At 37.9% G+C, this 24,950-nt stretch overlaps 7 protein-coding genes across 9 annotated transcripts; 3 read left to right on the plus strand and 4 right to left on the minus strand.

The window, feature by feature from the left end:
• The first annotated feature begins 1,465 nt into the window (after positions 1–1,465).
• On the plus strand, positions 1,466–6,778 carry LOC111200810 (translocase of chloroplast 159, chloroplastic). The gene is made up of 4 exons (XM_022692188.2): positions 1,466–1,689; positions 1,786–2,550; positions 2,644–3,021; positions 3,100–6,778. Exons 1-4 carry the CDS (start codon positions 1,629–1,631, stop codon positions 6,558–6,560), a joined length of 4,665 nt encoding a protein of 1,554 aa, XP_022547909.2. The 5' UTR covers positions 1,466–1,628; the 3' UTR covers positions 6,561–6,778.
• A 348-nt stretch (positions 6,779–7,126) lies between these two features.
• LOC111200813 (glutathione S-transferase F3) lies at positions 7,127–8,582 on the minus strand. Its single transcript, XM_022692191.2, is given in 4 exon segments — positions 7,127–7,776; positions 7,852–7,900; positions 8,011–8,036; positions 8,039–8,582. Coding segments are annotated over 4 exon segments (639 nt in total). The 5' UTR covers positions 8,160–8,582; the 3' UTR covers positions 7,127–7,333.
• An 893-nt stretch (positions 8,583–9,475) lies between these two features.
• Positions 9,476–10,820, minus strand: LOC111200809 (glutathione S-transferase F3-like). Its single transcript, XM_022692187.2, has 3 exons — positions 10,515–10,820; positions 10,371–10,419; positions 9,476–10,114 (listed from the first exon to the last, which is right to left on the minus strand). The coding sequence occupies exons 1-3, from the start codon at positions 10,803–10,805 to the stop codon at positions 9,672–9,674; spliced, it is 783 nt and encodes a 260-aa protein (XP_022547908.2). The 5' UTR covers positions 10,806–10,820; the 3' UTR covers positions 9,476–9,671.
• A 1,426-nt stretch (positions 10,821–12,246) lies between these two features.
• On the minus strand, positions 12,247–13,725 carry LOC106439326 (thylakoid lumenal 16.5 kDa protein, chloroplastic). The gene is made up of 4 exons (XM_013880737.3): positions 13,280–13,725; positions 12,788–12,927; positions 12,602–12,674; positions 12,247–12,501 (listed from the first exon to the last, which is right to left on the minus strand). The coding sequence occupies exons 1-4, from the start codon at positions 13,614–13,616 to the stop codon at positions 12,392–12,394; spliced, it is 660 nt and encodes a 219-aa protein (XP_013736191.2). The 5' UTR covers positions 13,617–13,725; the 3' UTR covers positions 12,247–12,391.
• A 786-nt stretch (positions 13,726–14,511) lies between these two features.
• Positions 14,512–19,160, plus strand: LOC106439323 (cullin-1). Of its 2 annotated transcripts, none has more exons than XM_013880734.3 (19): positions 14,512–14,635; positions 14,988–15,147; positions 15,221–15,320; positions 15,459–15,644; positions 15,727–15,774; positions 15,870–16,073; positions 16,164–16,241; positions 16,412–16,501; positions 16,585–16,665; positions 16,766–16,855; positions 16,934–17,020; positions 17,113–17,262; positions 17,348–17,403; positions 17,532–17,652; positions 17,743–17,904; positions 17,999–18,142; positions 18,238–18,456; positions 18,545–18,712; positions 18,803–19,160. In XM_013880734.3, the coding sequence occupies exons 2-19, from the start codon at positions 15,017–15,019 to the stop codon at positions 18,902–18,904; spliced, it is 2,217 nt and encodes a 738-aa protein (XP_013736188.2). In that variant the 5' UTR covers positions 14,512–14,635; positions 14,988–15,016; the 3' UTR covers positions 18,905–19,160. The 2 variants fall into 2 exon arrangements, with proteins under 2 accessions (XP_013736188.2, XP_048595175.1); XM_048739218.1 differs by having other exon boundaries at positions 14,578–14,635; positions 14,982–15,147.
• Positions 19,161–19,428: 268 nt separating this feature from the next.
• LOC106439321 (NADH dehydrogenase [ubiquinone] flavoprotein 2, mitochondrial) lies at positions 19,429–21,897 on the plus strand. The gene is made up of 10 exons (XM_013880731.3): positions 19,429–19,632; positions 19,709–19,741; positions 19,830–19,895; positions 20,381–20,497; positions 20,644–20,721; positions 20,804–20,909; positions 20,996–21,042; positions 21,120–21,197; positions 21,299–21,364; positions 21,571–21,897. The coding sequence occupies exons 1-10, from the start codon at positions 19,564–19,566 to the stop codon at positions 21,676–21,678; spliced, it is 768 nt and encodes a 255-aa protein (XP_013736185.2). The 5' UTR covers positions 19,429–19,563; the 3' UTR covers positions 21,679–21,897.
• A 56-nt stretch (positions 21,898–21,953) lies between these two features.
• On the minus strand, positions 21,954–24,474 carry LOC106439317 (transcription factor UNE12). Of its 2 annotated transcripts, none has more exons than XR_007316061.1 (7): positions 23,985–24,474; positions 23,651–23,776; positions 23,509–23,574; positions 23,366–23,431; positions 22,698–22,778; positions 22,251–22,616; positions 21,954–22,146 (listed from the first exon to the last, which is right to left on the minus strand). XR_007316061.1 is itself a non-coding variant. In XM_048739219.1 (7 exons), exons 1-6 carry the CDS (start codon positions 24,321–24,323, stop codon positions 22,380–22,382), a joined length of 915 nt encoding a protein of 304 aa, XP_048595176.1. In that variant the 5' UTR covers positions 24,324–24,474; the 3' UTR covers positions 21,954–22,250; positions 22,365–22,379. The 2 variants fall into 2 exon arrangements, 1 of the variants encoding a protein (XP_048595176.1); XM_048739219.1 differs by having other exon boundaries at positions 21,954–22,250; positions 22,365–22,616.
• Between the last annotated feature and the right edge of the window lie 476 nt (positions 24,475–24,950).

Consider the following 24,950-nt stretch of genomic DNA (forward strand, 5'->3'; position numbering starts at 1 on the left):
GTTGCAGGCTTACCTACATGTATGGTGAGTCAATTTAATTAAAGTCTGGGCGTTTTTTTCAAGATAAGTTGTAACTAGGTGTTTTGCCCGCGATGCGGGCTTAAACATTTTCATAAATTTTTGAAAAATTCTTTGTACACTATTTTTATTATACTAAAATAAATCTTAAAATAACTCAATATTATATTTTTAATTATATAATTAAATAAAATTATTTTATTAATATTTAATTATATAATTTTTGTTTTTAACTTTTTACTAAAATACTTGTCCAGATAACAATACAATATATATATATATATCTCATTTTTAATTATATATTTAGATTTTGGATAATTCATATTCTATTTTTAATTATAAAATTAAGAATTTTATTTGATTAATATTTAGTTATATAGTTTATGTTTTTAACTTCTTACTAAAAGACTTTTTTAGATAACAATACAATATATATTATCTTTTTTAAAAATTATTTTCAGATTTTGGATAATTCTTACTATTATTAATATTAATCAATTATCTAATCAAATCAATTAAAATTTCGTTTTTATTTTTTAATTTATTTATATGTTTTATTCATTAAGGGTATAAACGATATTAACCACTCTAACTTTTACCGTGAGAGCTTGATTCCAAAAATTTACTTCGCAAATAATAGTATAGATAGATGTTTTTAACTTTTTACTAAAAGACTTTTTTAGATAACAATACAATATATATTATCTTTTTAAAAAATTATTTTCAGATTTTGGATAATTCTTACTATTATTAATATTAATCAATTATCTAATCAAATCAATTAAAATTTCGTTTTTTATTTTTTAATTTATTTATATGTTTTATTCATTAAGGGTATAAACGATATTAACCACTCTAACTTTTAACGTGAGAGCTTGATTCCAAAAATTTACTTCGCAAATAATAGTATAGGTTTCTTTAAATAAATAAACAAAAAATAAAGTTTAAAAAGATGAATAATTATGCTATTACAAACTATGAGAAATTTTACAGACGATTCTACAACAACAAAAAAAACTTAGTTTAGTTTCGGTAAAAGTTTTAAAACCGAACCATCTAACTACTGAACCGATTTTATCGTTTAATTTAGCGAGATTTTGGCTGAACCGATCTAAAACTATCCAAACCGGGTTTGCATGCCTATATATCTCTTTTACATAATCAAGAGTGCTGTCTATACATCCCTTTAGAATCTCTTTTGTATTGTAGCTTCATGGATCAGTAACAATGGGCCTTACATAAAAGCCCATATGCAAATGAAAACCAAAGTTCCGGCCTATTATTCACAAAACTCCAAAGATCCCATAAGTAGATAATGGCTCATTTCTAAAAAGGAAAAGAAAAATATTTTGTGAGGCCTAGCAAATCTTAAGATAAGTAGGTGAGAGAATCAACAATTAAAAAAAAAAAAATCTTTACTGCGAAAAACGACAGCGTTTTGGAGAGCACACGAAAGCTAGGTATGTCATTTTAAAGCAAAGAGACACATATTTTTTATTTTGTTTGCTCGCTCACACCTTATCTCCTCACCCAATTCTCTCCCCCTTTCTTCCTTCTCTCAAAGGCTGAGAGTTCGAGAAAACAAAAAAGCTCAGTTAGCCAAAGCGGATATGGACTCTAAAGGAGCGGTACCACCAGAGCAGAATCCTCCTTACGCTTCTGGCCAATCAGGTTTGTTTGTTTTTTGTTTTCTCTCTTCTTCGTCATCGTTTGTTTCAGTAGGATTGAATCGAGTTAGGGTTTTTAATCGGATGTGTTTGTTGATAGGTAAAACCTATGCTTCTGTTGTAGCCGCCGCCGCCGGTGGGGCTGTGAGTAGTGCGAAGTCGCAGGAGTTCGATTCGGAGAAGGAGGCTGTGGCTGGAGATTCGGATAAAGGTGTTGTTGGTGGAGCTGATAAGGAGGAGGAGGTTGGAGCTGATGAGAAGGTTGGAGACGAGGCTGAAACTGCTTCATCGGTATCTCCGGAGAAGGAGGTTGTTTCTGAGAAAACAATCGGAGGAGATGATGTAGGGGTTGAAGCCGATGGTGAAGTTTCCGATGAAGCTGGTTCACCTGAGACTGCTGTATCGAAGCCTGAAGCTGTTTCTGAGAAAACAACTGGAGAAGAGGAGAAGAAGGATGATGTTGAAGAGGATGGCGAGAGTAGGCTTGAGAATGGGAGTTTTGATGGTGGTGAGAAACAGGCTTCCACGGATGGGATTGTTGGTGGAGCTGATAAGGAGGAGGAGAAGTCGAGTTTGGAGGTTGGAGCTGATGAGAAAGTTTCCAACGAGGCTGCTTCACCCGAGACTGCTTCATTGTTATCTCCGGAGCAGAAAACTGTAGGGGTTACCGAAGAAGAGAACAAGAAGGTTGAAGACGCTGTTTCTGAGAAAACAACAGGAGAAGATGGTGTAGGGGTTACTGAAGAAGAGAACAAGAAGGTTGAAGAGGCTGTCTCTGATAAAACAACAGGAGAAGATGATGTAGAGGCTACCAAAGAAGAGAGCAAGAAGGTTGAAGAGGATTTTGAAGACAATGAGCAGTCAGGTTTGTTTTTGTCTTCATCGTTTATGTCTTGTTTAAGTAAGATTGAATCTTGTATTTGGAAACAGAGTTTTAATCGGTTGTATTTGTTAACAGGAAAAACCTATGCTTCTATTGTCGCTGCATCCGCCAGTAAGGAGGTTGCTACCTCACCAGAGGCTGTGTCTGGAGATTCAGATAAAGGTATTGCTGGTGGAGCTGATAAGGAGGAGAAATCGAGTTTGGAGGTTGGAGCTGATGAGAAAGTTTCGGACGAGGCTGGTACACCTGACACTGCTTCATTGTTATCTCCGGAACCGGAAGCTGTTTCTGAGAAAACAACCGAAGAGAACAAGAAGGTTGAAGAGGGTGGGGCTCCGGAGCTGGAGGCTGTTTCTGATAAAGTAACTGGAGAAGATGATCTAGTGGTTACTCAAGAAGAGAACAAGAAGTCTGAAGAGGGTGTGGTGGATGTTGAAGAAAATGGGCAATCAGGTTTGTTTTTATCTTCTTTCAGTAGGATTGAATCCTGTCTTTGGAAATAGTGATTTAATCGGATGTATTTGTTAACAGGAAAAACCGATGCTTCTGTTGTTGAAGAGGGTGTTAATGAGGTTGAAGACGATGGTGAGAGTAACCTTGAAAACAAGAGTGTTGATGTTGCAGAGAAACAGACTTCCACTGAAGTGATGGTGGACGAGAATCCGAAAATGGAGAGTGAGAGTAAAGCTACTGGTGTGGAAGAAGAAGTTGATGTTGACGATAAAATTGATGATGTTATTGAGGAAGAGAGTGGTGAGTTAACTAATAAAGTTGTGGACTCATCCACTGTAGAATCTGTGCATGTCGATGTGGCAAAACCAGGGGTGGCTGTTGTAGGAGACGTAGAGGGAATCGAGGAGGTGAAGATTAATGCTGATGGTGAAAATCTTGAAGTGGCTAACAAGTTTGATCAACTTGGCCATAACGATGGTGGTGGATTTGAAGTAGAGTCTAATAAATCCGTTGAGGAGGTAGGAGAAAAGTTGACTTCTGGAGCAGATTCTATCGCCGACTCTTCCAAACTAGAATTTGCTGATAGAAGTGCTGCTGAGGCAGAGGATGTAGCTGCTAAGAAATCAACAGAGGCAGCCAGAGTAGAGCCTGATGAACCGAAGGTTGGTGGAGCAGAAGAAGAATTGCAAGCGTCTGAAAGTTTAACTGTGGGTTCAGTTGATGCAAGAGAGGATTCAGAGCCAGCAGCTGAGCTACAGTCTGAACCAAACTCTAACCCAGAAGCCGGGAATGTTTCTGAAGGAAACATTGCTGAAGAAGATGGAGACAAAATCCCAGCCGCTGACAATGTTTCTTCTCGTGAGTTTAGTTTTGAAGGCAAGGAAGTGGATCATGATCCTTCTGGTGGAGAAGGTGTTATTGATAGTGAAGACGAGACTGAAGAGATGATATTTGGGAGTTCTGAAGCTGCAAGACAGTTCTTGGCAGAGCTTGAAAAGGCTTCTTCGGGTATCGAGGCCCATTCTGATGAAGCAAATATTTCTAACAATATGTCAGATAGGATTGACGGCCAGATTGTCACGGATTCTGAGGAGGATGTAGACACAGAGGATGAAGGTGAGGAGAAAATGTTTGATTCTGAAGCTTTGGCCGCACTGTTGAAGGCAGCCACTGGTGGTGGAAGTTCAGAAGGTGGCAATTTTACCATAACATCTCAGGATGGTACGAAGCTTTTCTCTATGGATCGCCCTGCTGGCTTGAGTTCATCTTTAAGGCCTTTGAAACCTGCAGCTGCTCCACGTGCAATCCGTCCCAACATCTTTTCCAATCCGAATGTCACAGTGGATGAAAGTGAGATTAACTTGAGCGAGGAAGAGAAACAGAAATTGGAGAAGTTGCAGAGCCTCCGAGTGAAGTTCTTGCGGCTTTTGCAAAGGTTGGGGCAGTCAGCAGAAGATTCAATTGCAGCGCAAGTTCTTTACCGTATTGCACTGCTTGCTGGGAGACAAACAGGGCAGTTATTCAGTCTCGATGCTGCAAAGAAGAAGGCTGTGGAGTATGAGGCTGAGGGAAACGAAGAGTTGAACTTCTCGTTAAACATACTGGTCCTTGGAAAAGCTGGGGTTGGAAAAAGTGCTACGATAAACTCCATTTTGGGAAATCAGAAGGCGTCCACTGATGCTTTTGGGCTCTCGACCAATTCAGTAAGAGAAATTTCTGAAACAGTTGGTGGCATCAAGATTACCTTTATTGATACCCCTGGTTTGAAGCCTGCTGCAATGGATCAAAGTGCCAATTCCAAAATGTTGGCTTCGGTGAAGAAGGTAATGAAGAGATGTCCCCCTGATATTGTTCTCTATGTGGATCGGCTCGATACTCAGAACAGAGACTTGAACAATTTGCCCTTGCTAAAGACGGTTACTGCTTCTCTTGGTGCATCCATATGGAAAAATGCTATAGTGACATTGACCCATGCTGCTTCTGCGCCTCCTGATGGCCCATCTGGCGCCCCTTTGAGCTATGATGTGTTTGTAGCGCAGTGCTCACATATTGTTCAACAGTCTATTGGACAGGCTGTTGGTGATTTGCGTTTGATGAACCCCAGTCTGATGAATCCAGTTTCTCTTGTTGAGAATCACCCATTGTGTAGGAAGAATCGGGAGGGAGTTAAGGTTCTGCCTAATGGTCAAACTTGGAGACCTCAGTTGTTGCTGTTGTGCTACTCCCTGAAGGTTTTGTCAGAAGCAAACTCCCTACTGAAGCCTCAAGAACCATTGGACCAACGTAAACTATTTGGCTTCCGAGTTCGATCCCCGCCTCTCCCGTACCTGTTGTCTTCGCTGTTGCAGTCACGTGCACATCCTAAGCTCCCTACAGACCAAGGTGGTGATAGTGTTGACTCTGATATTGAGATTGATGACGTGTCTGATTCTGAGCAGGAAGATGGTGATGAGGATGAGTATGATCAGCTGCCACCATTTAAGCCTCTTCGAAAAACTCAACTTGCAAAACTCTCAAAGGAACAGAGAAAGGCATATTTGGAGGAGTATGATTATCGTGTAAAGCTTCTGCAGAAGAAGCAATGGAGAGAGGAGTTGAAGAGGATGAGGGAGATGAAGAAAAACGGGAAGAAGGTGGGTGAAAACGAGTTTGGTTATCCAGGTGAAGAAGAGGATCCGGAGAACGGTGCTCCAGCTGCAGTGCCAGTTCCATTACCAGACATGGTCTTGCCACCTTCATTTGACAGTGATAATTCAGCTTATCGATACCGTTTCCTGGAACCCACTTCGCAGCTCTTAACCAGGCCAGTATTGGATACCCATGGTTGGGACCATGACTGTGGGTATGACGGTGTCAATGCGGAATACAGTCTTGCTATAGCAAGCCGGTTCCCTGCTACAGCTACTGTCCAAACCACCAAGGACAAGAAAGAGTTCAACATTCATCTGGACTCCTCCGTGTCTGCTAAACACGGTGACAGTGGCTCCACCATGGCAGGTTTCGATATCCAGAATGTAGGTAAGCAGCTTGCGTATGTGGTCAGAGGAGAAACCAAATTCAAGAACTTGAAGAAGAACAAGACGACTCTTGGAGGTTCAGTGACATTCTTGGGCGAGAACATTGCCACTGGTGTCAAACTCGAGGATCAAATAGCACTTGGGAAAAGGTTTGTGCTTGTGGGCAGTACAGGGACCATGCGATCACAGGGAGATGCGGCGTATGGTGCGAACCTCGAGGTCAGGCTCAAGGATGCTGATTTTCCAATAGGCCAGGACCAACACTCTTTAGGACTGTCTCTGGTGAAGTGGAGAGGCGATTTAGCCCTCGGAGGCAACCTACAATCTCAAGTCTCTGTTGGAAGGAACTCAAAGATAGCGCTTCGTGCAGGGCTTAACAACAAGATGAGCGGGCAGATCACAGTCCGAACCAGCAGCTCTGATCAGCTGCAGATTGCTCTCACGGCCATTCTTCCGATTGCTATGTCCATCTACAAGATGCTTCGACCAGATGGGGCCAGTGACAAGTACAGCATGTACTGAGTATATGCCTGCAACTCCCTCTGCTGATGAATTCAGGGGAAGGATGTTTTATGTTATTTGGTTCATGTTTTTTCTCTTCACCTTTAATAAAACTCTTTGTTGAGATTTTCTCGAAGTTGTATTTTGTTCTGTTGAGAAGTACCTTATCGGATTGTATCAGTATTTTCTTCCATTTCAGTAATTTCTCAGAAAAAAATGGAGTCTAGTCCTGTCTTTTATTGGTTCTTGTCATGCTGTTGATGTTGCTTGGATTGTTTTGATCATTTGTGGCTTGATCTCTCCAGAAGTTAGTTACTAAGGTTTCGTTGAAGAATCTTTAATCAGGTGTGTCTCTAAGTCTTCCTTGGTCCCTTGAAGGCAATGGTCGGTGAGCAAACCATTGGAGACAAAAGACCAGCTTGCTTCCCCTAGCGTCTCAAGGCGGTCAAGGTACAAACTAACCCAGATTGATCTGAGTTAGGATTTGTTTCTCTCTCTGTCTCTTTCCATCATGTGCCTTTGCTGTTGTTGATCCGTTACTGATGATGAAAAATAGAATCTATGTATTAACTAACTTAATTAAGTTGTTTTATTATAGAAGAGCTTGAAGATTAGATATATAGTTTTTGATTCAACAAAGATCTCTCAAGAACGGAAACTCACATATAACTGAGTATAAAAACAGAGACACACCAGAAAGACAAATCAGAGTACTGAGAAACTGGGCATTATTATTTACTCCGAGCATTATTATTGTGACTGAAGCAGAGTGTTTTCATTTTCAGAACTTTTTCTCACTGAAGGATCTTCTGGGAAGCTGGCCTCTTGGTGATCTCAGCCACCCACTCGTTGACTCGTGGACGCTCAGTGAAGAGCTTCTTGGTGGGAGTTCCAAGAAGGTACTGAATCACAGGGATGTGGTGAAGATCGGTCAAAGTAAAAGTTTCACCAGCCAGATACTTGAACTCCTTCAGCCTAGCCTCGTAGACATCAAGGACCTTGGCTAACTTAGCCTCTTGTTCTGCAACAACGGCTTGGTCCGTGGTCAAGCCATAGATGTGCTTGAACAATTGTTCCCAAGCAAGCTTTGAAGCTGCTGGGTCGAACTGGTGAGCTTCTACTTCCATGCCAATGGACATTGTTGCATATTGGGCTATGTTCTTGGAGTCAGCTGGGAGGAGATTGGTTCCTTGGTCTTCGTATCGGTGAGCTATGTACTGAGTAATAGCTCTTGATTCTACACAAAAGAAACCAAATCATGTTAATGAAATTTTCTTCTTAGATAATGATTGCTTTTATGAACGTTTCATACCAAAGAGCTTGAGGTCTCCATCTTCAAAGGCTGGAACTTGACCAAAAGGCTGCAGTATCAAAATCAAACACAAAACATTCAAGATTCGGTCCAGATTCACCAAAATGGTTTAGTCTTGTCTTACTGTCTTAAGAGCAACAGAGATAGAGATATACTTACGTTGCGGGATAGGAAAGGCTCTTTCTGTGCTCACCGTCCTTGAGCTCGACATTGACGAGCTCATAGTCGAGGTTTTTCTCGTGTAGAGCGAGGAGGACTCTCCTGGTGGAAGTGGTAGTAGCGTGTCCGAAAACCTTGATACTTGCCATTGATTTGTGTTTGATGTTGAAGGTGAAGGTGATGTGATGGTTCAGATACAATTAGTGATGGTATTTATACAGTTAAAAAACAGAGCATTTTGTGCGTTCTCATTAATTTTCAATATAACAGATAAATAATGCCTCTACAAGACCGTCGCAATCCAACATTGACTAGATGATTGGTAGAAACGTTTGAATATTCGTTTTTTTAGTAAAGCATGCAATGCCATCAGAGAAAAGATCAAATAAGTGCGTTCTGACGCCGAATTACTCAAATTTTCCACGTAATAGTCGAGTTTTTCTAGTTACATTCACATTTTTGATACCATGGTAAAACTTTAGAAGTATAATAGCTCCTCTCAATTCATTTATTGACTAATAATCTTATGTACACAAAGTCTCAAATTTGATTAACAAGTTATTTACATATATATGATAATAAAAATAAAAATAAAAGGGAAATTGCAATAAAACACACTCTCTCTCCCCTTTTATCTTCCTATCTCTCTCTACTCTCTCTCCAGAAAACTAATTTTGTTTATTTTTTTGGTTATTTCACAAATAACTCCAATAAAAATTATTTTATAGATAAATATCAGCTAATACGAAAAAATATTAGTACATCATAACATCTTGTAATCTTTAGGATATCATAACATCTGAGCAAGATTGTTGAGATATGAAATAAAGTAGCACATCAAAAGTTCAGAGAAAGATTTGTATACAAGTAATGCCAAATTATGCTTTCAAAAAAAAAGTCCAAAAGCAAATTTATTAGACTTTGTGTCATCATGATATAAAAAATGGATAGAGTTGGAAACAAACTCTGACAACTAAAATATGATATTTCTTGGTGGAGACAATCTGTGAATATTGTAAAGCCTCTTAACTATCGGGGATTGTTTACCCTCAATTCGTTTATAGTAGTTATAAAGTCAGGAAAGTGAGGGATGCAATGCAACCCATTGGAGACCAGACCAGCTAGCTGCACCTAGCGTCTTAAGGCGGTCAAGGTACAAATCAATCCAATTTGGTTGACTGAGTCAAGAAAAATCTGTAACTGATGATGAAAAACACAAACTAGCTGCTCTAATCGTTTCTGTCATGTATAAGGAAGTGAATAGTTCCAGAAATCTTATGTGTCTTTTGTTTTATCTGACTTTAAAGCTAAAGACGGATCTCTTACATGTCATTTTCAGTCAAATGAGACTCTTAAGGATAAGAACGTCCAAAGTCTTAGGTCAATCAAACTTGCACTAAAAGTCTTCTTATCTATTCTCACTAATCAGTAACTTTGTAGTCAAGGCATCACAATCAATGTACTAAAAAACTAATTATGTTGTTTTATTATAGAAGGGCTTGAAGATTACATATAAAGTTTTGATTCAACAAAGATCTCTCAACAACACATACACAACTGAGAACAAAAACAAAAGGACACAACAGAAGCCACTTATTTTCTCTCGAGTATTATTACTGTGACTGAGGCAGAACCATTATGTTTTCACTTTCAGAAATTTCTCACTTAAGGATCTTCTGTGAAGCTGGCCTCTTGGTGACCTCAGCCACCCACTCGTTGACACGTGGACGCTCGGTGAAGAGCTTCTTGGTGGGAGTTCCAAGCAAGTACTGTACCACAGGAATGTGGTGAAGATCTGTCAAAGTAAAAGTTTCACCAGCCAGATATTTGAACTCCTTGAGCCGAGCCTCGTAGACATCAAGGACCTTGGCTAACTTAGCCTCTTCTTCTGCAACAATGGCTTGGTCAGTTGTCAAGCCAACGAAGTTCTTGATCACTTGTTCCCAGACAAGCTTTGAAGCCACTGGGTCGAACTGGTGAGCTTCTACTTCCATACCAATGGCCATGATCGCATAGTGGGATGGGTTCTTGGAGTCTGCTGGGAGAAGGTTGGTTCCTTGGCTTTCGTATCGGTGAGCTATGTACTGAGTAATGGCTCTTGATTCTACATAAAAGAACCAAATCAAGTTAGTGAAATTTTCTTTTATGCATATGGTTTTGCATGCAGTTCGGTTAGTCCGGGTTATTCGGTTCGGTTAGTTTGTTAGTTTGGTCTTCGTTTTGACATAATTCTTCCGAATTTATCCGATATAAAATTCGGTTCGGTATCTGGTTAGTTCGGTTTTTGAAAATCCTATCGAACTTAACCAAAGTTTTTGATTTCGGTTAGAAGATAAGATGGTGCATGAAAACGTTCTTACCAAAGAGTTTGAGGTCTCCATCTTCAAAGGCTGGGACTTTACCAAAAGGCTGTAGTATCAACCAAACGCAAAACATTCAAGATTCGGACAAGATTCATCAAAATGGTTGGTCTTGTCTTTAGAGCAACACATAGATATACTTACGTTGCGGGAAAGGAAAGGCTCTTTCTTGTGTTCACCGTCCTTGAGGTCGATATTAACGAGCTCAAAGTCAAGGTTCTTCTCGTGGAGGGCGAGGAGGACTCTCCTGGTGGAAGGGGAAGTAGCGTTTCCAAAAACCTTGATGCCTGCCATTAGTTTGGGTACTAAGAAACTATTTGAAGACTGAGAGAGAAAGAGAGACTCGATGTGATGTGTTTGATGTTGAAGGTAAAGGTGATGAATCAAGACACAAGTAGTGATGGTATTTATACACTTAAAAAGATAGCATTTCATGCATTGTCATCAATGTTTAATATTTTGTTTAACAGATAGATAATGCATCTGGAAGACCGTCGCAAACCAATATTGACTTGTCTTCTTAGGATGATTTATTCAAAGTTGAATTGGATTGTTGAAAACGTTTGCATATTTGTTTGGTTTTACATTTATTTGGTTATGGGATATAGTTTTTTAATAAAGCATTCAATGTCATTAGAGAAAAGATCAAAACAAGTACGTACTAACTAACAGCCATGTTGACTCAAGCTTCATCTAGTACTAACATCACATTCCTTGGCTGATATCGAGTTCGAGTAGTTTTGATATGCTTTAAATCGGCTGTCGGCATGCCTTGTCGGTTAATTGAGTTCTATTCATGTAAAATTTGATAGAAGTACAGAACAATGGTATACAGTATGTTTATTCCTGGTATTGGTTAAGATTTTTGTTATTTTCTTTTATTATAGTAACCAACACAAAACCAAATATAACCTCTTTTTGTAGTAGAAAACTTTTTAGTCTAGTGATGTGTTTAAGTGTTCGTTAATATTTACATAATTCATAAAAATATAAATATAAGAAATTTTTGACATGATGCAAAAGAAACTTTCGAATACTAATTTTGTAGTGTGATTTAGGGCCTGACTGGTTCAAACGCAGCGGTTGCAGTTGCGGCTGCGGGAGTTTGTGGATGCGGGCGGTTACAGTTTTTAGCGATTTTAAGAGATTTGTACGACTGGTACTTCGGTTAAAAATTGGTGCGTTTGCGGGTGACTTATGACTGGTTAACTACCAAATGCGGTAACAGTCAAATAATAAATTAACAATATTTACATTTAATATAATTATAAAAATATCAGAAATCATAAAAATTATAATAAATATAAAAGTTATATTTAGAAAGTTATAATTTTAATTTTTGAAAATTTATTGAAATTGTTTTTATTATAAATTTTATAATATTAATTAAAATATAATAGATATATTTTAATATTTTCATAATTTCAATTTTAATTTTTTATTAAATATTTTTACTTTTGTATATATATTGTTTTAAAAAAAAAGAAAAAATATTTACCCTTCCGCAACCGTCCGCAACCGCAAACGCTAGCTGGCGCCAGCTTTTGAATTTATGAGATTCGGAACGGTTTGAAGCGGTTTAGAGCGATTTGAGTGATTGTTGCAAACCGCCGACAACCGCTACCAACCGCAAAAGCTGCGTTTGCGGATGGTAGCGGGAAAACCAGTCGCCCCCTTAGTGAGGTCATGTGGAGTTTATAGAACTTTTAAGCTTGGGTTCTCCTAACATAGTAGACTTGTTTATTATGAAATTATCTGTGTAATAGTTTTCCTAACTTAGAATAAAAAATAAGTTTGGTTTGAAAATATTTTAAATTTGTCATTCAATCTCTTGTATCAGAAAAATATTTTGAAGTCATTTTTAATGGGCTAATAATGCAAGGCAAGTATGAACAAATGTATAAAGAATGATAACCAAAGATGTTTAGCAGATGGATTTTTTCAAAGGAAACTCTTTCTTTTGTTGACAAATCTTCAGAAAATTACAAACAAAAGTAAAACAAATTGGTAGCCACAGCCTATCAGATGCCCTTGAGCTGTCCTAAAAGACCAGTCAAGCTCGACCATTTCTCAAATGCACTAGCCGATGACACGAACGCGAGCTTAGATGACTCTAGATCGTTCTTGTTCACTGCGTAACCAAGTTTCAAGAACATCTTTAATATGATTTTAAACGGATAATATTCGATTCCTGTATATGATGAAGTAAAAGAAGAAGAATAAGAACGAACCTGATGTAACAAGAGAAGCTAAAGATGAATTAAACGTTTCCACCTCTGTACTCTCTTCTGGGCTTGCACTCAACTGTCATAAGAACACAAAGAAGTAGCTTCAACATTAAATAACCAAACATTTAAACAAAAGTCTTAACTTATAATGTGGAAATGTTAAAAAGAAACAAAACTTATAATATGGACCTTTGTGAAAGCCAAGTTAGCTGTTTTGACCCATTCGGTATCACTGCCATTCCCCAAAACCAAACCTGCAGCTGGTAGATCATTGTTCTCAATGGCTTGTCCTACTTTGCTTAAATTGTAAACAAGATCCTGCAAATACCCTGCAACAACACACACACTAGATGCTTTTAGGTGAATAAACCAATTACTAACAATGAAGTAGCTTCAAAGTTTGTAACTTTCTTCTACACATAACCCAAAAATAAAAATTGCAATTTTCAAAAAAAAAATTGCAATTTTCTTATCAACACAAAGACACAACATAACAAGAACCTAGTTTTGATTTGTCCAAAAAAAACAAGAACCTAGTTTGCAATTGCAATACAACATAGTGATTTTTTTTTTGGGTTAAAATGTTAAATAATTTGCAATTTTCTTATCAACACATAGACACAACAGAACAAGAACCAAGTTTTGCAATAACACACTCAGACAAAGATTTTGAAGAAGTACCCTTTTCTTTAACAGCAGAGTTAAGAACAGCTTGTCTCTCGATCCTCTTTTTACGATCTTGCTTCACTTTCTCCAGAAGCTCCTCATCGTCGTCAGCTTCGAGAATCGCTGCATTCGCGTCGCCGCTTCTCCTGTCGTTATTACCAACGAGACCAACTGCGAGAAAGGTGCTCATAAAGCCAAGTGACAGTTCTCGTCTGTTCCACGACAGAGACAATGTCTGGTTCTTGGTGTTTCCTGAGCATGCGATTTGGTTGTTCTTGGAAGAAGTTGGTGAAGAGAGAGTGGAGGAGAAGAATGAGTTTAGGGCTGAAGAACAAAGGAGTGACTTCGCCATTGTTCAATTTTTTTACTTGGCATTGTTGGAGGATTGGTTTATGGTTTTTAGATGATGATAAGGTCTCTGTAGCTAGACTTGTTGCGTTGTATTGTTTTCCTCCAATCATTCACTCTCACCTAGGCATGGAGTTCGGTTTATACGGTTAATTTGGTTAGGATGATTCGGGGTTTTGTTAATTGGGAAATTGGTTTGTTCGGTTTTCTAAAAGCTATCCCAAATTAAACCAAAGATTTTAATTTTTATAATTTAACGCAGCAGCGTTTGGATGTTTTAAAATGAAAATGTTAATTAAATAGATATCTTACCTTGCTAAAACACAAAGATTCTTTAAAATTAATATAGCCCTTCAATAGTATTTTACTATTTGTGTATTTGAAAATATTATCTTTGAAAAATATTCATTAAAGGTAATCTTTAAAATTTAGTTTTTGATTAGTTAGTTTAAAAACTAACTAAGTGATAATATTTTCAGTATCTTTGTTAATAAATATGTACATTTTAAGTTTAATTTTTTAAATTTTAGCAATAAATTTTTAAAGCCTAAAAACTTTATCCATCTAACAAACACTAAATATAATTAATTAATTTTGTTTTTTAAAATATGTTAAAATATCAAAATATTAAAAATATTTTAACTAAACATATAATCATGAGGTTTTAAAATATCAAGTTAAAATCTAGGTAAATAATTAAGAAACGTAACTGTAACTATGCAACAAGTAATATGAAAAGGTTAATTATAGAAAAGAAAGATATTAAAGACGGCATAGAACGGGCATAAAAGTAAATAACGTTGAAAGGTTTCCATACATGAAAAACCTCAAAACGCTGCGTTTTGACGCATTGAAAATGAAAAGGCTAATTAAAAAATGGAAATGTATTAAATAAACATTTCTTTAGAAAATTAAATAACACTTTATATAAACGATTAAATCTACGACCTGAAAAATAATAGAGAGAAGAGAAGGAGCGAGCTCGTTCCCTTCCGGAGATTATATCTATTCTTCGTTTCAAAGGTCTCTCTCCACCTCTTCCTCTTCCTCCTCGTACGCTTTTTGATTCTCTATTGATCGCTAAATCTCTCTCGATCCTTTTGAATCGTGAATCGTCAAGGTTTTTTTCGAATCGCGGGTCCGATTAGGGTTTAAAAGATCTCGCGCTTGTTCTCATCAATCGTCTTGTTGATTTCTCGTCTATTGACCTAGTTTCTAGAGTTTGTGTTAGGGATCGGTGATTGCTAGGGTTCCGTCGGTCTATCTTGATTGTTTCATGGATTGTTGATTCTTGAGCATTTCGTGGATCAGCTTAGTTTTAATTCCAATTTTGCCCTACATTTTGTTGATTTTATTGTTATTGGATGAGTTTCAGGGGAGATTTGAGATTCTTTATCTTTCAAAATGGAGCGCAAGACGATTGACTTGGACCAAGGATGGGACTATATGCAGACTGGTATCACTAAGCTGAAACGGATTCTTGAAGGGCTGCCTGAGCCACAGTTTGACTCTGAGCAGTACATGATGCTCTATACGTAGGTGTTTATTGCATTACAGCTGTTTGTTTGTAACTGGTGATAATAGTTGAGGATTTGATATGATTCTCAGGACTATCTACAACATGTGCACTCAGAAACCTCCTCATGATTACTCACAGCAGCTTTACGACAAGTATCGTGAAGCATTTGAGGAGTATATTCACTCTACTGTGAGTCTTCAACTGTGAAGTTTGTATATGCTTTACTCATTGTCTGAATGACTGAGTCTTAAGGTTTTACTGTTGTGCATTGATTCATAAGTTGATCAAGCGGTTTGATTATTTTTCTCTCTTGTTTACTGTGATTAGGTTTTGCCTGCTCTAAGGGAGAAGCATGATGAGTACATGCTGAGGGAGCTGGTTAAGAGGTGGTCTAACCATAAAGTTATGGTTCGATGGCTATCCCGCTTCTTCTACTATCTTGACCGTTACTTCATTGCTCGGAGGTCACTTCCACCCCTGAATGAAGTTGGCCTGACTTGCTTCCGTGACCTGGTTTGGCATTCTTTCTTATGATTTATTGCTTTCCATTGCATCAAGAATTTTTTTAACTCTTAGATTGATTTTGTTGTTTCAGGTCTATAACGAGTTGCATTCCAAGGTCAAAGATGCTGTAATAGCACTTGTAAGTTTGGCATCTATAATGTACATTTATCCTCCAACTTCCCGTATCTCCTTGTTCAAGGTTTCAAGGTTTAACATGATCTGTTTGTATGTCAGGTTGATAAAGAGCGGGAAGGCGAGCAGATTGACAGGGCTCTATTGAAAAACGTATTAGACATTTATGTAGAGATTGGAATGGGACAGATGGAAAGATACGAGGAGGATTTTGAAAGCTTCATGCTTTTAGATTCAGCATCTTACTATTCTCGCAAGGCATCAAGCTGGATCCAAGAAGACTCTTGCCCTGATTACATGCTGAAGGTATGACTCATCATATCATTTTCTAGATTTTGAGTTTTCATACGAAATGTGTAAATTGCATTTGTTGACTCTTGTACTTTCGTGTTGCAGTCTGAAGAATGTCTTAAGAAGGAGAGGGAGAGAGTGGCTCACTACCTTCACTCGAGCAGCGAGCCAAAGCTGGTTGAGGTTAGTTATTTTACATTATGCGTAGTAATCTTTATACATGTACTTACACGAGCAATGATTTTGCATCCTTATTTGTGGAGACATTCTTTTTCAAACTGTGTTTCAGACAAGCATATATTATTTATTTGCTTGGTATCTGTTTGACCTCTATATTTATCTTTTATATGCAGAAAGTACAACATGAGCTGTTGGTAGTGTATGCAAATCAGCTTCTGGAAAAAGAGCACTCAGGGTGCCGTGCATTGCTGAGAGATGACAAGGTGAAGCAACTTTCTCTTTGTTCTTATTGTTAATTAGTTACTTATTCTATTTCTGTATTTGATTAATTATTGTGTACTTTCAGGTTGATGATCTCTCCAGGATGTACAGGCTTTATCATAAAATTGTGAAAGGTTTGGAACCTGTTGCAAACATATTCAAGCAGGTTTCTTACCTATCTTTATTACTTTGGTCTTTTCTTCCTGGTCCGTTTTCACTCATAAGTACTGGTCGACACTAGCTCGTAACTTGTAATTTTTTTACAGCATGTCACAGCAGAGGGTAACGCACTTGTCCAACAGGCCGAAGACACGGCCACTAATCATGCTGCAAATACTGCTAGCGTGCAGGAACAGGTAAAAACAGTGTCAAATGATTCTACTAGTAAGATGATGTGGAATTTAGTAGTTTACTTTTTCTTTCATTTCTTTCAGGTTCTTATCAGAAAAGTGATTGAACTGCATGATAAATACATGGTCTATGTCGTTGAGTGTTTCCAAAACCACACCCTCTTCCACAAGGTTTGATGTGCTTTCTGCGTTCTTGACTTGCGTCTATCTTATTGCATGCATATACTTGTTTTTTAACTTAAGTTTCTGAAAACCTGTTGTAGGCATTGAAAGAGGCATTTGAGATATTCTGTAACAAAACAGTCGCTGGAAGTTCTAGTGCTGAATTGCTTGCAACATTTTGCGACAATATTCTCAAGAAGGGGGGAAGTGAAAAGCTGAGCGATGAAGCTATTGAAGATACCCTTGAGAAGGTTGGTCTTTTTGTCAAACAGTTTGCTTTATTCATTTTTCAGTTTCTCCTGAAATCAATTTTTGAATTTTATTATTTTGTTACAGGTGGTGAAATTGCTTGCTTATATAAGTGACAAAGATCTTTTCGCAGAGTTCTACAGGTTTATCTCCCACTCTAACCTTTATGGCTATTTTTGCAGAGATCTGTTAAGATTCCTTCCAATAATATAATACAGGAATGAGAAGAATTGGATAACAAGTTGCTGTTTTGTTTATGGCTGTTTTGCAGGAAGAAGCTGGCTCGTAGGCTCTTATTTGATCGCAGTGCTAATGATGATCATGAGAGAAGTATCCTGACAAAGCTCAAGCAACAATGTGGTGGGCAGTTTACTTCGAAGATGGAGGGCATGGTTAGTTTGAGTGTTCCTATGTTTATTGTCTCAAAGTGGTGGTTGCTCTGATAATTTATACTTTCTATATATTTGATATGTTGGTTACAGGTGACGGATTTGACATTGGCAAGGGAAAACCAAAACAGCTTCGAGGAGTATCTTGGCAATAACCCCGCTGCAAACCCAGGGATTGATTTGACCGTAACTGTTCTTACCACTGGTTTTTGGCCAAGTTACAAATCATTTGACATAAATCTACCCGCTGAAATGGTAAACCTATGTTGAATATTTTTATTATTGCTGCCTTAAAAGGAATTTTTTTTGCTTCCAGATGAAGCTAAACCCATCGATTTATTTGTTTCAGGTCAAGTGTGTTGAAGTCTTCAAAGGATTTTATGAAACAAAGACAAAACATAGGAAACTCACATGGATCTACTCACTAGGAACTTGCCACCTCAATGGGAAGTTTGATACCAAGCCCATTGAGTTAGTTGTGTCTACTTACCAGGTATAAACTTGTTTCTTAACAGCTGTTGCTGTATTGGATCCTTTAAATTTAAATGGTCATTGATACCGGTTTTCTAATTTTTGTTTTATCTTCAGGCTGCTGTGCTTCTGCTGTTCAACACAACAGACAAATTGAGCTACACTGATATCCTAACTCAACTGAACCTGAGCCACGAAGATCTAGTGAGGTTGCTCCATTCCTTGTCATGTGCTAGATACAAGATTCTTCTCAAGGAGCCAAGCACAAAGACTGTTTCCCAGTCTGATTCTTTTGAATTCAACTCCAAATTCACCGACAGAATGCGGAGAATAAAGGTCTGCAACATATTAGCACACAAAATTTCATGTGTTCAATAATAATTATCTTAGATTATTAACTTTTTTTTGTGGTGTTGCATGACAGATCCCTCTCCCACCTGTTGATGAAAGGAAGAAAGTTGTGGAAGACGTGGACAAAGACAGACGCTATGCGATTGATGCTGCCATTGTGAGGATCATGAAGAGCAGGAAAGTATTGGGACATCAACAACTTGTTTCCGAGTGCGTTGAGCAACTTAGCCGAATGTTCAAGGTAATTTCTACCATATTATATAAACAAGTGGAGATAGTTTTTTAGTGATGAGTTTTGTGGAACTCAAATTGGATATGTGATTTTTTGCAGCCTGATATCAAAGCGATCAAGAAGCGCATGGAGGATTTGATAACGAGGGATTATCTGGAGAGGGACAAGGAGAACCCCAACATGTTTAGGTACTTGGCTTAGGGGCAAAACATCTCTATGGTGGTGGCTGGGCTTAATGAAAGATTGGTAATATGAATTGGAAGCATCTGCTGCTGTCTCTGCTTGTACATTATGAGAAATCCCATTTGCTACCCTGAAAAACTATTTATCGCTTTGTTTTCATTTTTTTCCTTCGGTCGTGCTTTTTTTTCCTTGGGATGCAAATTACCTTTTGGGGGTTATGTTTCTTGGATATTGAAGGAGATTGCATAATGAATTAATCTCTGCTTTTCAATCATGTGCTTCCTGTTTATAATTTTTCTGTGGGTCTATAGCATCCTTTGTGTTTATTCTCATCTATAAAAATACTAAACGTTAGTAATAGTATGAAGTTGAAACGCAAATTGAAATACGTGTTAACCTTAAAGCGAACTGAAGATGTTTGATACTCGACCAGTTTAAAACTCAATCTATGTATTACGAAATGGTGTAAATGTACAAGACAAAGAATTGTGAAAATGGGCCTATAAACCATTTAAATGATGATTGGGCTTAAATGGAAAGGCCCAAAAGCCTGTGGTCAATGTTGCGCCAGGTAGGGGAATGATAGTGAGAGATACCGAGTCTAGCCTTCTCTGCTTCATCTTCCCCAGATCAAAAAAGCTTTTCGTGCGTCTCTCGTGTTCGCAAAATCTTCGAAAATGTTGGGTAGGCTCGCTGCGAAGCGTCTTCTGGAGATTCGTCAAGTTTTCCGTCAATCACCCTCTCAGGTAAGCTCTCAAATTTCCGTGATTGATCTCCGGCATTTCTCGATCTCATGCTAGGTTTCATTTTATATTGTTACAGGCGTCTCGTAGCTTTTCAACAGCCTTAAACTACGTGAGTGTTTCGTTCATCTCTATGCTTTTGATTCTTCTAATTTGAAATTAAATGTAATCTGATTTTTGTTGATTCGATTACTTTATAGCACCTGGATTCTCCTGATAACAAACCGGATCTTCCATGGGAGTTTTCGGAGGCCAACAAATCTAAGGTCAGTCACTGAACCAAATCCCTTCTTTGCTAATGATAATGACGAAAACAATTTACAATGTGTTGAACGAATTGGGGCTTTATCCAATACGGATTCGAATTCGTCAGTCTGTAATATAGATTGTCACCTTTGTTACCTAATTTTTTGATGTGTAAGGTGTTAAGTTACAATACATATGTGGAAATCTTTAGCTGTAGGTTCCCTACAGAGTAGAAAGAGTTTAAGGAATGGTTTGTTTGATCCTGTGAGTTAGCATTTTCCTAGAATTGGAGTTCCTGATGCTTTCTGATTGCCTGTTCGTGCTTACATTCTTTAAATTCGCTATTTAGGAACTGATATAAGGGAGAAAGACTGTGGACTATTAGTAAACTGGCTTTATGGAGTAGGAATAGTAGTTTGTCTTGTGCATTTTGGTTCCCGTTTACTGCTTCTGTCTTGTCTAGTTCCCATGCATGTCGTTCTGATAGTTTGTTTAATCTCTCTAGGTTAAGGAGATACTCTCTTACTACCCATCAAACTACAAGCAGTCTGCTGTGATCCCTCTTCTCGATCTTGCACAGCAACAGCATGGAGGCTGGCTCCCTGTTTCAGCAATGAATGCGGTACTTCTTTTGTTTTAAAGTATTTTTCAGCTGTACTCATAATGAAAAGACTGTGAAGTTGATGTTTTTAATATTCGGAAGTTGTCAGGTTCTTTTAGCTGTTGATATGATTTTACCAACCTAGCAATATAACAAAAATTTTGCAGGTTGCTAAAGTTATAGAAGTTGCTCCTATCCGTGTTTATGAGGTTGCAACCTTCTACTCAATGTTCAACAGGGCAAAGGTACTTACTACTAAGTCAAGTCTCTCTACTGTACTCACCAAAATACACATCGAACACTCATTCTTCATTTGTGCTCTTACAGGTCGGAAAGTACCACCTGCTAGTTTGTGGCACAACACCTTGCATGATCCGTGGTTCACGAGATATCGAATCAGCTTTGCTTGACCATTTGGGAGTAAAACGCGGTGGTAAGGCTCTATAACCCACTTTTCATAAACAAAATCATAAGTTTCTCAGTCATAACGATATCTGGCTTTAATCATGTATATTGCAGAAGTCACAAAGGATGGTTTGTTCTCTGTTGGAGAGATGGAATGCATGGTATGTATTTCATATCACCTTGATAAGTACCAAAGGAAGATACAGTACAGTTCTCATGTAATTGGTTTTGCTGACAGGGATGCTGTGTGAATGCGCCCATGATCACTGTGGCAGATTATTCCAATGGATCAGAAGGATATACCTACAACTACTTCGTATGTCAAATCTCATCACACAACTTTTCTTTTCTCCCGCATTGTTGTCCTTAGAAAGAGTAAAATCGAACTTACACTTGTCTTATTGCTGCAATACACAGGAAGACGTTACACCTGAGAAGGTTGTAGAGATCGTTGAAAAGCTGAGAAAAGGAGAAAAGCCACCGGTAAGACATTATATAAACCCATGACTTATGGATACATTCCTGATGTTAATTTCGTACTACTATCCAGTCTTTTAACGGTCTAAGGGTTGCCTATCCGGTCTTGGTTCAGTTCTAATTTGGTTTTGTGTAGCAAAAAATGTCAATGTGGAACCCAAAATCCAAATCCAAATCCAGCTTCTAATAACGTATGTAATCTTTTGTATCAGCATGGAACTCAAAACCCGAAGAGGATCAAGTGCGGACCTGAAGGTGGAAACAAGACACTGCTAGGCGAACCAAAGCCACCACAATTCCGTGATCTTGACGCTTGCTAAGTTAAGTTCTTTAAGCCGCCGGTTCAAATAATGCAAAAGGCTATAGTGATGTTTGAAGCCTATAGCTTGAGATTTGAGTTTGCATACTCTTTGTAGTCTTCTTGATTTGAAATTTTAGACCCCATTTTAAAACGAATGGCCAAAAGAATCTCCTTTTGTTATCATCTCACTTCCAAGACTTTTGTGAAATTGATGTAATAAAGGCTTTTGTTACAAACTGTTGATTTGTTTTGGGACGTTATCTCTACGTCGTAACAAAAGATCCTTAAATAGTGAAGACTAACAACATCATTTGGTTATTTATACCACTCCAAATCATACAATAAATAATAATACAACGGTTAAAATATTCAAATACTTTATTTTTCTTCAGGTCCCACACACTCACTACTACTACTACTAAAATACCCCTTCCTCAACCTCCCACTAAAGTCAGGAAAACATAAAGTTGCTTTCATCAAAGTCCACCTAAAATGATAGCAAATCATATTTAATCAAGTGAGCTTTTTGACAAATCCTCCCTTCTACTGCAAATCCTATTGATTCCATCTCCAAAGCATTTTTCTTATTACCTTTCAATCAAACCAAACAAGTGACTGTCAGGGAAATGAAACAGCAAGACAACAGAGCCCTTATCAGTAGTAGAAAGCAAAAAAGCCATGTTGGATTGCTGTACAAACCCTCACATGCACTAAAAAATCCTAAGGTGGAGGAGGATTAGTCTCAGGCTTAACCACAGAAGATGTATCTGGAGGCTGAGAATGGTAAATAGCCATAGCTAATGAGATTGGCATCATACAAAGCGCCTTAGATTGAAGAAGCTGCATCGCTGCTCCAACATTCTCTTCCATCAGTTTAGCCACTTGACGTTCTGTGCCATCGTTAGACCATTTCTCCCACGCGGGTTGTGGTGCCCTTCCACCTTCACCAGATTCATCCTAACAACAACCAGTTTAAGTCAAAATCCATTTACTAAAGTTTTGAAATTTTCTCTTTAAAAAGTTAGACTTTTCTCTTACCTCAACTGTTGATGACAAAGGCATATCAGTAACAAGTGGAGCAACTGCACCGGCTCCACCAAGACGACTCATGCTCAAAACCTACCAAAAGTTGACCATAGAGAAATATAAATCATCATTCAAAGAGATAAGCTTTAGCCCATGAAAGCAAAAACTCAATAAAAGATTTAAAAAAAAACTGTTAACAGAAAGCCATCATTGCAGTGTCTCCATTATCTATTTAAAGTAAAGATAGTAAAGAAAGCCATCCTTTTTAGCTTGATAACAGAAGCTTTAAGCAACCTACTGCATTTTGATATTAAGAAGCGTTTGATCTAAGAGATTTATATTATAATCAGAGCATGATGATTATACTTGGATGTTTTAATATGGTATTTTAATCCTTAACCATGATTAGCCTCTACATGACAAAACAAAAAGTGAAAAGAGACTAAGTGCCAAAGAAAAACAAAGACTTGTTTATTCTTTGCCTTATTAAAAAATCAATCTAACCAAGATTGAAATTAGGTTGAAGAGTAGGTGAAGGTAGGACCATAATTAAAGACCAAAAAATCCATTTGTAGAATTTAAACATTACTCAATAACTTCAAAAACATGATTTTCAGATCTAACACAAACAACTAGTTCAAGATTGGTTATAAATATAATAAACATACTAGATATGTTACCTTAACTTGGAGCCTGAGAAACTTTACATAGTCCACAATCTCATCAATCATAGCAGCTCTATCTGTCTGCAAATAAAAATGAAATGTTAAATACTAAAATGTTTCAAAACCTTCAAGAATTCTAGATAAAAAGACACACCAACCTTGTTAACAGTAGGCACAAGCTCTTGCAGCGCCCTGATCCGTTCAGCTATTCTTTCTCTACGAAGCTGTAACAAAGCTCAAACCTTTCAGCTTATCTTTCCATAAAGATAACATTTTTAGTAACGAAGTAAAAAACTTTACCCTTTCAGCTATGCTATGTGGGTCAGTAGCCTGACCACGCCTAGCTCGAACCCTAGGACGGATCGAAGTAGGCTGATGCGGCGCCGCTGGTGCTGGCTGTTGTTGCATTGGCTGCCCATGAAAAACCTAACAACAACAACACAAAACATGTAAGAACCGACCAAAGACACAAACCCTTTAGACAAGAACCAGTTCCATGAGCTGTAATAAGCTTACAGGTTTCATGACATCATCAGAGAAACGTTTTTTTTTTCATAACAGTTAAAGACAACACAAAACATGTAAGAACGGATGAAAGACACAAAACCATTTAGGACAAGAACTGTTAGCTTACAGGTTTCATGACGTCATCAGAGAAACGTTTCCCAGTTCCAAGACTACCACCTTCGGGTCTAAGAAAGCCTTGTCCTTTGCCTTGTTCAAGACTCAACCCTAGAGGAAACATCTGGTTGTGAAACCCACCACTTCCTCCTAGCCCACCACCCATGTGGCCTACTTCCTCGCCGGAGCCCAGCTGGAGCATCATCGGCGGTGCTCCTCCTCCTCCTCCGCCTAACCCACCGTCGGATGAAGAGGCTGAGAAGTTAGGGAGGCCGAGGATTTGCTCGAAGAAGTCATCGGAAGGTGTTTGGTCGGAAAGATTCTCATGAGGGTTGTTGTTGTTACTAGCCATTAGGGACGAGTCACGGTGAGTTAAGAGTAGCGAGTTATGACCTTTGTAAGAGGAAACCTACATGAGAGTGGGTACAAGAGGAAAGGTTACTTTGTTTGGTTAATTGATGCTTTTGAAATGAATGAGGAGGAAGGAGACAGAGAAGAAGAAAGGTGTAAACTTTATGCTCTGTTTATAAAAAAATTATCTTTTTTAGTAAAGGTCCTTGCTTTTTGAGTTTATTTCAGTTTTGCCATTGTCTTTCTTTACCTTCTAGAAACAAATAAATAAGTGGGCTTGTTATTGTAAATGGGCTTTCTCAAAATTTTCTTTTAAACTTGGGCCCTTTTGTCATTAATTAGTGAGCTGCTTTTTCAAATTTGTTATTCAGTTGTGAATGTGATCATATTTCACAGAATAAGACTACACTTTTTTTTTTAACAACACTTTATTCATAAGAAATAAGACTACACTTTATTCTTAAGAAAAAAATTATACTGAGTCACAGACTCACAGACAGCGACCTCTCTGGCAAGTGGAATGAATCTACTACTAGCATATCCAGGCCGTGTTAAATGCGATATATAATGAAAAAATATATAATTTTAATTAATCTTAAACATATCACTAATATCCATTTTTAAAAGA

The sequence above is a fragment of the Brassica napus genome, chromosome A9 (genome assembly GCF_020379485.1).
Source record: "Brassica napus cultivar Da-Ae chromosome A9, Da-Ae, whole genome shotgun sequence".
NCBI lineage: Eukaryota > Viridiplantae > Streptophyta > Magnoliopsida > Brassicales > Brassicaceae > Brassica > Brassica napus.

What these genes read in the sequence shown, in the direction of transcription:
- LOC111200810 (XM_022692188.2), top strand. Translation starts at nt 1,629, where the DNA reads ATGGACTCTAAAGGAGCGGTACCACCAGAGCAGAATCCTCCTTACGCT. An exon ending in TGAAGACAATGAGCAGTCAG is followed by an intron (nt 2,551 to 2,643) that starts GTTTGTTTTTGT and finishes ATTTGTTAACAG; the next exon opens with GAAAAACCTATGCTTCTATT. An exon ending in TGAAGAAAATGGGCAATCAG is followed by an intron (nt 3,022 to 3,099) that starts GTTTGTTTTTAT and finishes ATTTGTTAACAG; the next exon opens with GAAAAACCGATGCTTCTGTT.
- LOC111200809 (XM_022692187.2), bottom strand. Translation starts at nt 10,805, where the DNA reads ATGAAATGCTATCTTTTTAAGTGTATAAATACCATCACTACTTGTGTC. An exon ending in AGCCTTTCCTTTCCCGCAAC is followed by an intron (nt 10,420 to 10,514) that starts GTAAGTATATCT and finishes TTGATACTACAG; the next exon opens with CCTTTTGGTAAAGTCCCAGC. An exon ending in TGGAGACCTCAAACTCTTTG is followed by an intron (nt 10,115 to 10,370) that starts GTAAGAACGTTT and finishes TCTTTTATGTAG; the next exon opens with AATCAAGAGCCATTACTCAG.
- LOC106439326 (XM_013880737.3), bottom strand. Translation starts at nt 13,616, where the DNA reads ATGGCGAAGTCACTCCTTTGTTCTTCAGCCCTAAACTCATTCTTCTCC. An exon ending in CTCTGCTGTTAAAGAAAAGG is followed by an intron (nt 12,928 to 13,279) that starts GTACTTCTTCAA and finishes GTGTTGTTGCAG; the next exon opens with GGTATTTGCAGGATCTTGTT. An exon ending in CTAACTTGGCTTTCACAAAG is followed by an intron (nt 12,675 to 12,787) that starts GTCCATATTATA and finishes TTCTTATGACAG; the next exon opens with TTGAGTGCAAGCCCAGAAGA.
- LOC106439323 (XM_013880734.3), top strand. Translation starts at nt 15,017, where the DNA reads ATGGAGCGCAAGACGATTGACTTGGACCAAGGATGGGACTATATGCAG. An exon ending in ACCACACCCTCTTCCACAAG is followed by an intron (nt 17,021 to 17,112) that starts GTTTGATGTGCT and finishes AACCTGTTGTAG; the next exon opens with GCATTGAAAGAGGCATTTGA. An exon ending in CTTCGAAGATGGAGGGCATG is followed by an intron (nt 17,653 to 17,742) that starts GTTAGTTTGAGT and finishes TGTTGGTTACAG; the next exon opens with GTGACGGATTTGACATTGGC.
- LOC106439321 (XM_013880731.3), top strand. Translation starts at nt 19,564, where the DNA reads ATGTTGGGTAGGCTCGCTGCGAAGCGTCTTCTGGAGATTCGTCAAGTT. An exon ending in TTGGAGAGATGGAATGCATG is followed by an intron (nt 21,043 to 21,119) that starts GTATGTATTTCA and finishes TTTTGCTGACAG; the next exon opens with GGATGCTGTGTGAATGCGCC. An exon ending in GATATACCTACAACTACTTC is followed by an intron (nt 21,198 to 21,298) that starts GTATGTCAAATC and finishes TGCAATACACAG; the next exon opens with GAAGACGTTACACCTGAGAA.
- LOC106439317 (XM_048739219.1), bottom strand. Translation starts at nt 24,323, where the DNA reads ATGGCTAGTAACAACAACAACCCTCATGAGAATCTTTCCGACCAAACA. An exon ending in CTGATGACGTCATGAAACCT is followed by an intron (nt 23,777 to 23,984) that starts GTAAGCTAACAG and finishes TGTTGTTGTTAG; the next exon opens with GTTTTTCATGGGCAGCCAAT. An exon ending in TTGTGCCTACTGTTAACAAG is followed by an intron (nt 23,432 to 23,508) that starts GTTGGTGTGTCT and finishes TTTTATTTGCAG; the next exon opens with ACAGATAGAGCTGCTATGAT.